The sequence below is a fragment of the Neopelma chrysocephalum genome, unplaced genomic scaffold (assembly GCF_003984885.1).
Source record: "Neopelma chrysocephalum unplaced genomic scaffold, ASM398488v2 Primary Assembly neopelma1_64, whole genome shotgun sequence".
Classification (NCBI taxonomy): Eukaryota; Metazoa; Chordata; class Aves; order Passeriformes; family Pipridae; genus Neopelma; species Neopelma chrysocephalum.
Window position 1 is genome coordinate 1935067 of NW_020897721.1, and position 13214 is coordinate 1948280.

A 13214-nucleotide genomic window follows, 5' to 3' on the forward strand; every position below is an offset into this window, starting at 1 on the left:
TAATAGGTGAATTTCCATGAGGACATTGCCCATTACAGCACAATCACTTTTTCCAACACACAAACAACATAGAAAGCTCTTCAACAAGTAGTCCTCTGAATATAAAATGTTAATAGATCAAGAGTATCTCATTCTTGAAAGAGAATAATAACTGAATATTGAAATGTACCATAGTCAGACTTAGGAAAGTGATAATATTTTAAAAACGAAAAATAAACTGAAATCATCCAGCGCATACTTATTAACTACATCACAATTCATTTGCAAAGAGGCTTTCTGTGAAATTTCAGAGTGCATAATCTTGTTCTCAGAATGACACTTTTTTTCCTTCCATTTTAATGGTGACCATTGGGAAAACTCTTATCCTCACTATAAGTATTACATGTCTCTTGGGATATCTGAAGATAATAAATAGCGATTTGTCATACTTCTGTTATTGGTTTGTGTGATTATAAAAATCTATTTTAATGAAATTCAAGTGTTCCCATGAATAATGTAAATCTGCATTTTATTGGAAATAAAGTCAAGTTTTAAAGAGGACTCATTTGGAAACTGTGGTATTAAAAGCACTCTCAGTCACTTGTCCTTAGTACTTTCAAGGAAACAATCGCTTCTCTCAGGTGACTCACCAGACTGTTTACTTGAAGAAATGCACTGAATGGGGATTATTTTTTTTTGTGTGGGAGGGTAAAAGATCTTGCATAAGGAATTTATTTTCAGGGGTCAGAGATGGGTGTGATGCCCTTCAACATAGGCTGACAAGATGACTGCAATAGCACAAGTTAAATTTTTTTATAACATAAATTCAAGGCTTTCCGTCTAAACAAAATACATTTATTTTTTTAAAGTAGCAAACGAGGATATTGAGAAAGTCTTGGGGTAGTTATTTTGATGTTACTTGTGTTACTTTCTTGCCACTACTGTGATATGGAATGATACAGTATTTCATAAGGGATTGGTTGCCATTTAAAAATACTGGTTTCTTCTGTGGCATGGAAAGGAAAGAAAGAAGAAACTACTGAAGAGTTGCCTAGAGAAAACTTCTCATATATCTCTTATAAAACAGGCAACACAATCTTCTTTAGTTTTTCTTACAATAACATCAAAACATAGTTTCCTAGTAGATTCTGCGCATTTCTGCTGCTGATTTAACTTGATGAGGTTATTTCCTGGTGTGATAGGAGTTTTGGAGCCATGCTGAAAATTTGTAAAGAGCAAAATTTATCCTGGTTTCAGTGTGGCTCTGTGTGCGGTGTCTATGCTATATGGCTTTGTCTATTTTCCAATTAAAGTATATATATTTTCTTTTTAGTTGGAAGAATTCTAGCTACGTATGAAGAAAATACAAGAGATTTCCTGTTCCCTGACCCTAAGCTTACCCGTGGGCACCGTGGTTTAGAGCGTGAGATTTTAATGAAGAGATCCTCTTCTTTTACAGTGAGTGAATGTCTGTGGATTGTATTTATGACACAGTCTGTTTCACTGAAGAAACCCCTTGAACTGCTTCAAATGAAAAGCGATTACTTCTGACAGGTTTTGCCATTTTAGGTGTTGAATGTACAAATCCACAGTTGAACTTTGGTGAAAGTATAATCTTTTCTCAAAATGCTTCAAGGAATTATTTAATGTGAAAAAGTAAGTTTCCACTTGGTTTGCAGTGTGGCACCATGACATGTCTCCATTCAGTTTAATCTGTGGTGCAGCTGGAGTGGTGAAGGGATGCAGGAGAAGAGGGAGATGTTATATAGACTGCATGGTTCTCAACAGATAAACCATGTAACCCTCCTCCTCAGTCTCTGTAGCATTTTTCAGACCATTTTGGAACTGTTTTGGACTATGACAGTCACTACAAATTTTGTGCTATCCTATCTGACCTGTGGGCCTCCCTGAAGTGCAAGGTTACCAATAAAATAGTAAGTTACTGAAATTTAGCTTAATGCTGCATAATTGCTTTTATGTTCCCAAACCTGTTTGTTGAGGTCTGTTCAGGTCATTCACACTCATTTAGTAACTTGCCTTCTCTACAGTTTCAAAAAAGCTATGATAAACAACAGATAATTGGCAGAATGAGTGCAATGAATTAATGTTAATTTTCTGGAGATAAGGACTCAAGTACCTATTAAATGAAAATGAATTCATCTCACACTGCCCTTTCATAAAGTTTGGCTGTTGAATCAAGTGTCAGCAGAATAACTCAGGAAGGCTCATTAATGATGGTGGTGATGGTGTGTTTGGGGATTTGTTTTTGTGTGGCCTATTTTGTTTAAGTTTTACTAGTGGATTGGCAGGACATTTGGATTGGGAAGATAGGGACTCAGTTGTCCTGTCTGTTATGATTAGACTAAAAGCACATGGCAGGAGGGAAATGCTGATTAAAGGTCACTGGTATCTTTTAGCTGGTGTAATCTTTCCCTTGCAAGGGCAGCCTGGAAACTGCCCAGTCACTTGCAATTAAAAGTGCTAATTTGGTGTCTAATGCTGTGTTACATTTGAATGCATTAAAACTGTGATTTTTGTGCTACAAAACGTATGATTCTGGAGCAGCTTAAACTGCCCCTGCAAAAACAGCCATTATTTTTTGGCCACAGCACCTCTTTGAGATGGCTCATCCTACGCATGGTAGGGATGGCTCATGAGATGAGTGGAACTGTTTTACTTTCATGCTGCTTATAGGTACTTTCCCGATGTTGGGAAATAAGAGGGAGGTAGTAATAAATGAGGTGGTATTAGCTAAATGCTTTTAGATATTTTGTAAGCACAATACAATTAGTCTCTGTAGAAGCAGAGCCACTAGAGAAGTTTGAGGGGTTTTTTGAGGGACTAAGTTCTTTAGTACAAAAATTATGTATTTTCCAATAAAGAGAAGGTGCCATGATTTGTGAGCTGTGAGAAGATGTGATCAGAGTAATTTGGATAGGTAGCTGAATGATGGCACTGTAGTAGCTTTAAAAGGTTGATGTAAGACACAAATGTACTTCCATATCCTTGGGAACAGCATAAATTAAATCCATCTCTGCACTGGACCAGGGGCTGCAGAAGCACCTGTTGCTCCATTGCAGAAAGTACAGTTTGAGAAAGGATTTTGGCATACTTGACCCCCTTTTCAGGAATAATGCAGAAGCTGTGTTTGATGGTGTTGGAGGGAGGCTCCCAAAAGGAACTTGTTCCTCTCCTTACTTGCTATATGGGATAACTGTGAGAGGAGTTTTACCTCCAGTAGAAATGCAGTCTCCAATGCCTCCATCTTCCAGTGTTCCCTGAGCTTTACTGGCAAGTATCCCCTGCTAACTTTGTCGGCACGAAGCGCTGAATGTGAATGATAAGCAAAAGGGAAATGTTAAACAAGGTCGTGAGAACCTTCACATTATTCTTATGCTAGTGAGGCCATGTTCTTCCCACATGAAAAGTTATTTATAGCTAGCTGAGATGCTGAATATTTTTGACTGGCAGCTGTGCTTCAGTGGCACTTTGATTCCCCATAAATTTGTCTTTTATTAAAAAAGTAAAGGTAGCAACAGCGAGGTTACGGTTGTGGAGTTCAGATAGGCAGCGACAAGCAGTGTCTGCTTAACACTGCTAATCTGCCAGTTGGAAGGAATCCCAAGTTGAGAGGATCAGAACTCCTCCAGAAATCTGGCACTTGGCTGATAATGTCTCTGGCTAAATGTCTTATGAGGCTTACAAACTCAATACGCACACAAGACGTGCCTCGAGTTATCTCTCCTGGTCCAGTGTTGCCCAGCTGAGGCTCTTGCTGGCTCTTCTGTATTTCTCTGCAACCCTTGCCTTTCAGAATATGTTTATGCCTTGACTGTGGTAGTGACTTCTTACAGATGTTCTTATCTGCATTCCCCACCCTCATGCAGTATGTGCCATGTTTCTTAAAGCAGTTTCTTTTTAGTTATGCTATCTCTCATTAGCATGCCAGTATAAGACCTTCTGTTACATTCATACATTTTTTTTAAGTTGTACTTACACTCCTTACAGTCAAATGCACATATTAGATGTGGGTTTGAACTTTTCTTCTTCTAAATATCTTCAGTTTTTCCATGATCATAACACAGATTAGTGTTATGCCCATATCACTTCTGTTTAGTGACTGGTACAGCAGTACTGGCAAGCCTACTCAGGGCTGCAGACATCACTAAGCCAGAGGCAGAAGAATAGATCCCAAAAACTTTCTGGCTGGATTTTCATTTCCAGATGTCTTTGGGGCTATACAAGAGTCTTTACATAACACTCTATTGAATATCCTTCAGCAATCCTGAGTTTGGGAACTGTGGAAACCAGAAGAACTCCTCTGATAGCTTCTGACTTGTAAGTTACTTTTGGCATATCCATGCCTGTGTATGCAAGTGCCATCCCTTATTCCCTCTCCACAAACTATTTCTTTGAAGAAACTATGGATTTGTGCCTTTTTTTTTTTTAGCTATGAGCATTTAACAATTTTGTAATCATTTTTAGTCTCTGTAAAAGCAGTAGGTGCTCTATTGTTGCATTTTATAGTAGACTTTCTAATTCTGATGTGTCTTTTCTTACGTTGTTGATAGCACTTGACAATTCATTAGTGATAAAAATGAGTTGATTAAAGATGATCAGTTTAAAACCTCTTTTATATGCCATAACTTGACTTGATTGAATCCTGGACTCTGTTAATTGCTATGACTGAGCTTTCTTGGCATTTTTGTCATTTCATTTCCATAATGTAACCTGTGGCTGGACCATATTCCCTGGTGGGAAATCAGTATGTGCTTAGGCGGGTGGTGGAGGATTGTTTGGTTCAGCAATAAGACTTCACTCATGAAGTTCCTGCTAATTCTTAGGAATGTGGGACAGTGTCACGAACAGACCAGCTCCTTTTCACGTCTCAGTGATTTTGTGTGTTCATGTGCACAAATGCCATGCACACAGATGCCTCAGGCAGCAAACTCTGTCCATGTTGAAAGAAAATAGAGTGGAAATTTCTAGGGGCACTTGATTCTCTCTTTGCTTCTGCAGAGCAGCATGCCCATATATGATTCCCACTTGTTTATAGCATATGTGTCATTTAGTTCTTTTATGCCTTTTTTAATGCCGCTGCTTTGGGGAATAATGCCTGTGTGTCATAATCCCTGCCCTTCACACCCAGTAAATTTTGTATACATTGCCCAATTCTATGTGAATTTAACAGGAAATAGAGCCTCCGAGGTACTATGTTCCTAGCCATGGCTGCAGTTAAACAAGGTGAGTGGAATAGAAAGTGTTGGCCACATAAAAAGGGAGGTACCTGCTGGCCATGAGTCTGTGTGTGCTGTGGTTGACCAGGAGGCACAGTTGGACCCCACTGATTCCAAGCTGGTCAAAATCAGGCTGCCACCTGGGCAAGAAGGGATTGAGAAGAGATGGAACATGGTTACAGACCGAGGGAGACAATCCACAGAAATCAGACTGCTCTAGTGATTACAGAATGAAGGGTATTCTTAGTCCTACTGTTGCAAATGAATAGTTATTTGCAGTGTGATTGACTAATTAAACAAAATGTTTTTACAAAAGAAAAGGTGGCACAACTGAGACTATTCATAAATAAGTTTACAAAGTTAGCATCATTGAAACTCCTAGAGCATGACTAAAATTTTTATTGATGCTATATAGCGTGGCATGAAAAATCTTTAAAAATGCTTTTGACAAAAAAAATGTACTGAAATAAAAGTCAGACCTTAATTGTTGTACAAAAGAAGTATAATCATCTGTAATTGAATTGTCAGAAATGCAAATGTTAGCATCTTGACATTTACCATTGCTGTTCTGTCTTTTCTAATTATCTTTATTAAAGGCTGAAATTAACAAAGGAAATGTCTGAAAATTAGGAATAGTTTGTTACATTAGGTGACATTTACCTCTTTGATACCATTTATCTTCAGTTGGAGCTTGATGTTCAATTATTGTCTCTCTTCTAGGGAATTGCACCAAAATTGAGATTTTCTACAATCTCCCTTATTACAGAAAGTCTGTTAAGCTCAGGAAGGAGTCACATACAGGTTAGCATAATTTAATTGTTTGCAATTTAATTTCCAGATTTAATATTGATAGCCTTGCTTCCAATTTTTGCATGTGCTGCTCACTTCAAACTTTTCTCATTCTTCTGTTGTGGTTAAAGCAGTTATCATGGGTGCTTGACAACTTGATTAAATTTTTAATCAAGTATGAGTAAAGAGTGAGTTTGGTGCATGACAGTAAATGCTGAGAGTTCCTTGAATCTGAAACAATTATCAGCTGCTGTGTTCTGTGATCAGCTGAAGTGTCAGTCCCTGGTGTATTTGTAGGTGGGAAGATGCCTTCTCACCATTTGTTACAGACACTTAAAATTAAGGACAATGAAAACTAGGTGAAGTCAGACAAGGTACATTATTAAAACCAAACCAATTAATTTAATTGTTTTCCATAACGATATCATTAACAGTCATGGAAATGAAGATTGTTTTTTTGAAAAGGCTATCACGTATTTTAATTTGGAAATGCTGCTTCTGCAACAAGTGAAGTTAAAGGTGAAGAAGCACTCTTCTCTGGTCTCACAGATTGGAATTTTGGTTTGGTTTCCTGGCACAAGCTGTCATGTAAAGTTACTCTTACATCCTCCTTTTTTTGCCATATTATTGAAAAATAGTGCAGCATCATTAAAATGGAATGGTTGTCAGGAAGGGTTGCATGCAAAGACACTTAAGTGAGTTTGAACTGTTTGTGACAAAATTAAGTTTAATTTTTTACAGTCTTTGTACACTAACTGTGTAAGAAAGCTAATTGAGTAAGTATCACTTAACCTTAACATCTAACGTGTAGTAATGTGTGCTTTAACCTTCTGGTTTCAGAGATAATGGTAAACATGTTGTTTTTTAAATTGCTGTTTGATTATAGTTCTGTGAGGGGAACTTCAGATGACATGGCATCTATTTCTGTTAAATTATTAGTTCCTTGTTTGCATTATGTTCAGTGATCTTTGTTCTACAGTGCTGTCAAATCAAATCATTTCTCTTCTTCACTTCAGGCTGGTCTGAATGGGGTACATCGTTCAACCCCAAATGGAAAACTGCACACAAAGGTGCTGAAGAAAAACACTCTCTCACCTGAGAAAAGCAGGCACAGCTTGGCATCAAAGAACTATGAGCAGCCCACAATAGCTTCAAAATCACGCTCTCCATCCCCGTACACCAAAAGACGGATGTGTGAGCTCTCAGAAGAAGCCAGGCAGCGCCTGGCCCATCTAAACCTGGGTCCTCACGAGTTCAGAAGAGAAACCGATAAACCTCCGTTCGTAGTTAGACGGGTTTGTATTGGCTCCAAAGTGCTCCCAGCTTAAGCTCAGATCAAATATTGTTCTTTCGCTAAATACCGCTCCAAAAATTCATTCAGCTCTTAGTTTAGATGAATAATTTTTCTCTCCTTAGCACTCTGTCACATAGTGATTTAAATGTAAAATTAACTAAAATAAAATTTCTTTTATCTGCTTTAGTAACAGACAAAGATCAAATTCTTTCATGAAGGTTAAATTCTCTGAGGCCCCATTTCTTTTCTTCCAGCACACTAGACAGGATAATAGGTGTATAAATTCAGCTTGGAAGTAATTGATATTAGTATTAAAAATTCCTGAATAAGACTTTAAAGAAAGGGTGTCTAGTCACATTATGAACACATACACTTCCTCTCTTTCAACTTTTTTTTATGTTGGCATCCTGTGATCTTTGAAGCACTTCCCTTGCTCAGAGCTACATCTCAAACACTCTGACTTAGAGTTCATAACACAAGGACTTTTTGCCATACATGAAAAATTGTTCTGAAATTAGGTACTTACTTAAAGAAATGGTGTGTAAGAGATTTAAAATGAAGGGGCTACATCTCCCAGCCACTTGGAGGATTATATACTTATATTTATTTTTTTCCCCTCTTAATTTTTCTTCTGATTGCAACAATCCTTTGGTTTTAGTAAACCACTTTGAATGTGTAGGGGTAGAAATGGGATTGTTCTTATTCTGTGCTATGACATTATGATTTCTCTACAGTTTTGGACATTGTCCCAGTTGTTTGCTTCTCACTTTATTTTTTTTCAGTATCTGTACAAGTTAATTAATAATATCTTGTCAAATTTCAGAATTCTTTTCCGAGTTTTATTCTACTTATAGGTACCTTTTAGAAATTCAGAATAGCCTTAATAAGTCATTAGTCATTCATTAATCAACTGTTTCTCTCTCTCAGATATTTTTCTTTCAACTCCTTTTATTCAGTTCTTCTGGTTTTTGGTCTGTAGCTGAAGTTCACAGTTTAATTATAGCATCGTTAACACTGATTATTGATTTTCAATGCTTGACTATGTACAAAAAATGAAAAAGCTTCTCTCTTAATTTAGCATATCCTGACTGTCATGGCCTTTCTAGACTGAGAATGCTCTTTTTAGGGCATCTTTACTGTTGAGGACTCTTTTGGCCTGGAGACTTTGTGTTACATGAAGATTAAAATTGGATTATGTCAAATGTAACTTTTTTAATTAGGAAGAGATTCAGATCTGTCTTGGTGAGATCTAAGCTGTTTAGAATAAATATGAGACACCAAGAATTGTTTAAAAAGACTGCAGACATTACAGATGAAGGATAAACTATCTGCATTTTCTTTTTTTTTTTTTTTGGACAATAGGATATTCAGAGTTTTCTAGACCTTTCTAGCACTGTTTTGGTTTATGAACAGCAATGCTAATAATACACACTAGCAAAGTGTTATGAAAATAATTTTAAATAGTACTTAAAGAAGAATAAAATATTTTAGAAAGTACTAGATGTGATCTTATGAGCCAAACCAGAAAAAATAGGAATTGATACATTTGATACTGAGTATTTTGACAGTATTTTTGCTTCAGGTTGAACAAACAAGTCCTGGTGTTAAACTTCATACCTGGTGTTCCATGCGAGAAAGCGCAGCAGGAGCCTGGGCCAAGGCAGACCATGGTCAGTATTTGCTACTGTAGATCTCACTAGTGCTTTTAACTTCTGCAGTAGGTTACTTTGTTTGGGTGGGATTTGTTATAATGTTGGGGTTTTATTTATAAAAAAGTCAGTCTGTAGTGGACAAAAAGCTGTTCTTCCTAGGAATAGGAAAAATACTGAATAAACTACTGCTTCAAAGGGTGCCCTTGAATAATCCTTTACCTCCTGAAACTTGGAACAAAGTTCTTCATGATGTGAAAACAGGAGTAGAGAATACCAAAGCCAAACAGGCGAGTGCTCTGTTTCACTCCACTTGTTTTGTTGAGTGGATGGTGGAGCAAATCAGCACCACGGTTTGTGGGTGTGTTGACCAGACTTGGAGTACTGATTGTTTTGAAGTTCAAGGGCTCTGATTCTTCAAAAATGGATACTGTTTATTTCAGCAGTATTTGTGAGTAGTGAGATCAGTGACTTACCATTATTAATGAGCATCCAGGATGCGCTCCAATATCTGCTTCAGCATTCTTTGGTATGGGTAAGTGAGGGTTTAATAAAAAGTGTGGGACCAGAAATTTAAGAAAGTGCCCTAAAACTTGATTTTATTGCATGTGTCTGACAATTTGAGAATTTTAATGAGTCTCATCAGTATTTGTTTATGTTTGCTCTGCCTCATTTTTATTGCATTTCCTTACTAATTATAAATTGTTTACATCAAATCATTATGAACAGGTTATTTTACATTTGTTCTGTGTGGTAGCAGTGAGTGCTGGATTGTAAAGGTTTCACATTCCTTTTGGGAACAGGCTCACCAGTCTGCGATCTCTGGGTAATATAACAGATCTATTATCATCTGATACCGTTGCATACTTACAAACTGAGTTGGTGGTTTCTGGCCAGTAGTTAGGAGGCTGAAATCTACCTCAATATCCAGAGGATTTACTGGTCACCTGCCTGCGTCTTGAGGCTTATCTGTAACTTCTGAAAAAAACAGATTCCTGGGATTAGAAATCTTAACAGACAGTACAGTTTAGTCCTTTTTTGATTTTCCTGGGTCACAGTGTGAGGGTTGTTCAATACAAACTGATATAGCAGATGAAGAAGGCAGACATAATTTAATGTCAGTCCCCCAGGGTTGAGGTGTATATTGACACTGGTGAAAAATCCTAACCCAGTATGGACCTAAGAGTGTCCCAGTATAAGTTTCCATGGGCTTCATACTCGTGTCTGTGGGTCAGTGATGAGGGAAGGAATGAAAAGGTGATAGGAGGAGGGAGAGTTGGTCACAAGGAAACTTGTTCAGAGAGGATTAGTAAGGTAGAGTAATGTACATCAGAATTTTGGGGAATGGTAGAGCTTGATTTGATATTGATTTAGGCAATGAGTAGCATAACAAAATGTGCCACTTCTGTCTATGCAAAAAATGGTGCATACCCTGATTCATTATTATAAACGTTGTATTCCATTAAATGTGAAGTCATGGTTTTCAGCTAAAGAAGGTGATTTCCTGAAAGATACTGAGGAGACTGTTTAGAATTTCACAAGGTATAATAATAATAAATTGCTTTAGTTCTGTTTGAGAGGAGAGGTAAGATGCTTTGTAAAAGCTTTTCATAACATTTAGGACATTCAAATTTCTTTTTAATTTCTTCTGACATGCACCTTTTTTCTTTCTCCAGATCCTTCTCTTCTCGGCAGCTACAGACCCAAGAAAGCTGAAGTGAGTACTATGAAGTGCTATTGGTAACACATTGGTTTTTTGGGAAGCTCTGAGCTTCCTAATCCTCCTTGGATTGTCTCACATAGATATTTTTGAAACTTTATCTATTTCAGTATCAAAAGCAAGAAAAAGGACATTTTAAACTGATCTAACCCAGTTAAGGCCTGTCGATAGGTTACTTACAAACAGTAAAGGGAAACTTAGCACTCTGTAAAGATGCTAATGCCTGCAGGTACAGATCTTGGTTTTCCTTGGCATTAGGCTTGCAACAAGGCCATAGAAGAGTCTTCAAATGCACTTTGCATTTGCCTTCCCAGTCATTCTGAGAGTATTCTTCCTTCTGGAATTGTATGGAAAGGTAGCACTGGTAGAACTGGCAAGCCAGTCGTGTTATTTTGCATCCTTTCTTTTTCAGATTTTAGCTTCTTTGTATATTAAAAGGATCTGAAGATTAATGCATACCAAGGTTGTTTTGGGTTTTGGTGGGCTTTATTCTTTACATCCTCCTTTAGTTGTTTTTTGCCTGTGTTCCTGAAGTACTGTAGAAATTGTGGATTTAGGCATTTAATTATGTGTGCCCTAATAGATTTCCTAATGACTGGGAAAACTGGTGATAACAGGAAGGAGGAAAGAAGGGGAATTATAAGGATAAATCTTGATATATGTTAAATGCACTTTTGTCAGACTCTAAACTTTTATTACCAAGGATTACCAAGTTTTGTGTACCATGTGAGTCTAATATATTGTGCCACTTCTGGATTGTTCCATGGCTGAAAATGAGAAACAGTAAAGAAAATAGAGAATTTCTACTAAATATGCTTAATATCTCTTCCTTTTTTTATTTTAAGGTCACATTATCACCCCCATCCCTCTGCCCCTCCCCACCTCCTTTGCCATCCAGTGGGAAAGTAGATTGTAGGAGCAGTCATTGGAGAATGCAGAAGATAGCTGAGCTACAGGTTAATTCATCATGTTCTTGATGCCACCAATCACTTGTGATTCTCACAAAACCAGGTTTGAAGAGAATGTATCTTTCTCTTGACAGAAATATAATATAGCTTTGTTTTAGAGGAGCTGTTTCCCAAAGTTGAGGAAAAAGAGCCCTGCAGCCTGGAAAGAGCAAATGAATAACCTTATTATTGTCTGGTTTTGGTTTTTTCCTCAGCTTTGGGAAAGTGCTCCTGTAAAAGTCCCCATGCCAGGGAAAAGGGGGGTAATCCGTGGCAACATTTTAGTGATGTGTTTCAGGTTAAGAGGAACTATGAAAGGATTAACTAGTATAGTGAAGAGTGAGTAGAAGATGAGTAGATGGGCCTGAGTCTTCCCTTCAGGAACAGCAAATTCTGAGAAAAAAAAAGTCTTAAGAACGAGAGATCTCAGAGTGAGAAAGAGTCTAAGGTTTGGGTTGTTCAGACTCTCAGGCATTATTCTGAGGCTGTGATTCCTGGGAAGGGTAAGCCTTTAAACTCTGCAGTCAGAAAAGGTGATAAAAGGGCTGTTACAGTAGACTTTGCCATAAGACGGTGTGTTAGTTACCAACAGATTCCTCTGACACTTGTTGATTACTTTAGACCAGGGCTCTTTGTACGAAATGAGGGTCCTTGTTCTTTCGCCAGCAGACAGATATTCCTGAATGTATGTACAACCTTTAACCTTTTGGGTTGAGAAATAAAAACACAAAAACCGTACATTTTGGTATTCATAATAAATTTTAGCTTGGTGGGGTATTTTTCAGGCAAAATCTGCTCGTAGAAAAGACTTGGACAGTTGTGTTGTTTGCAATGAGGATGAGCTCTCAGGCCCACCCAACAGACAGTCCCATTCTGCTGGTTCATTAGAGCGTTCAGCACCTCCTGCATTTCAGGAGCATTCCCCGAGTTCTGTGCTGCATCGGTCTTCTCTAAGGGAAAGGTAATGATCTGGTTTTGTTTATGAAATTCTGGAATTATTAATGTGAACAGATGATAACAGTACTTGCATGACTATAGTTTGCATGTGTGGAGGTGTGTGGGCTGAAGGGACTGAAAAATCATCTGCAATAATGATGTTGTTTGACTTTTCCTCAGGTGCTGTGTTTGCCATCACCTCTCTGCCTAATGATTACAATCCTAATAATGTGGCAGTGAAAATCTCTGTAACAATGACACCCCAGATTTCATGCTGCCAATGTCCATCTGAAACAGAGAATACTCAAATTATCAGTGTTTCAGAGGCAATTAGAATCTCAGGAATGTTAATACAGATACATGTCAAGTAGGTTTTACAGGAGGTACTTGGAAACCTTTTTCCCTTCTGACTTAGGACTAGTGTTTGTAAGCACGTGCTCGTGGCTGTGCTGTACTCAGAGTGTGACTAGTGTGCATAGCATGCTTGGGCAGCTTTAATCTACTCAGTGTATTATATTCCAATCTTTTTGCTTTATTGACATCCTAAGATTTTGTTTTGTTTGAATTGAAGCGTGGGCCTCTGCAGCAATTGTGTGTACATTAATTGCTATATTTAAATTAGTTTTCTTAGTAGTCTCCACTGACCCCAATGGGGTTGGGTTG

At 37.7% G+C, this 13214-nt stretch overlaps 1 protein-coding gene across 5 annotated transcripts in view; it reads left to right on the forward strand.

The window, feature by feature from the left end:
• The window catches only part of SPATA6 (spermatogenesis associated 6), a 39021-nt gene that overhangs the window by 7818 nt on the left and 17989 nt on the right, over positions 1–13214 (forward strand). For 3 of the 5 annotated variants that reach the window (XM_027683070.1, XM_027683071.1, XM_027683067.1), the window contains exons 5-11: positions 1313–1437; positions 5937–6017; positions 7022–7300; positions 8882–8969; positions 10625–10665; positions 11514–11624; positions 12401–12576. In XM_027683070.1, the coding sequence (XP_027538871.1) occupies positions 1313–1437; positions 5937–6017; positions 7022–7300; positions 8882–8969; positions 10625–10665; positions 11514–11624; positions 12401–12576 (901 nt within the window). The remainder of the gene's footprint in view (positions 1–1312; positions 1438–5936; positions 6018–7021; positions 7301–8881; positions 8970–10624; positions 10666–11513; positions 11625–12400; positions 12577–13214) is intronic. The other 2 variants (XM_027683068.1, XM_027683069.1) reach the window with 2 other exon arrangements.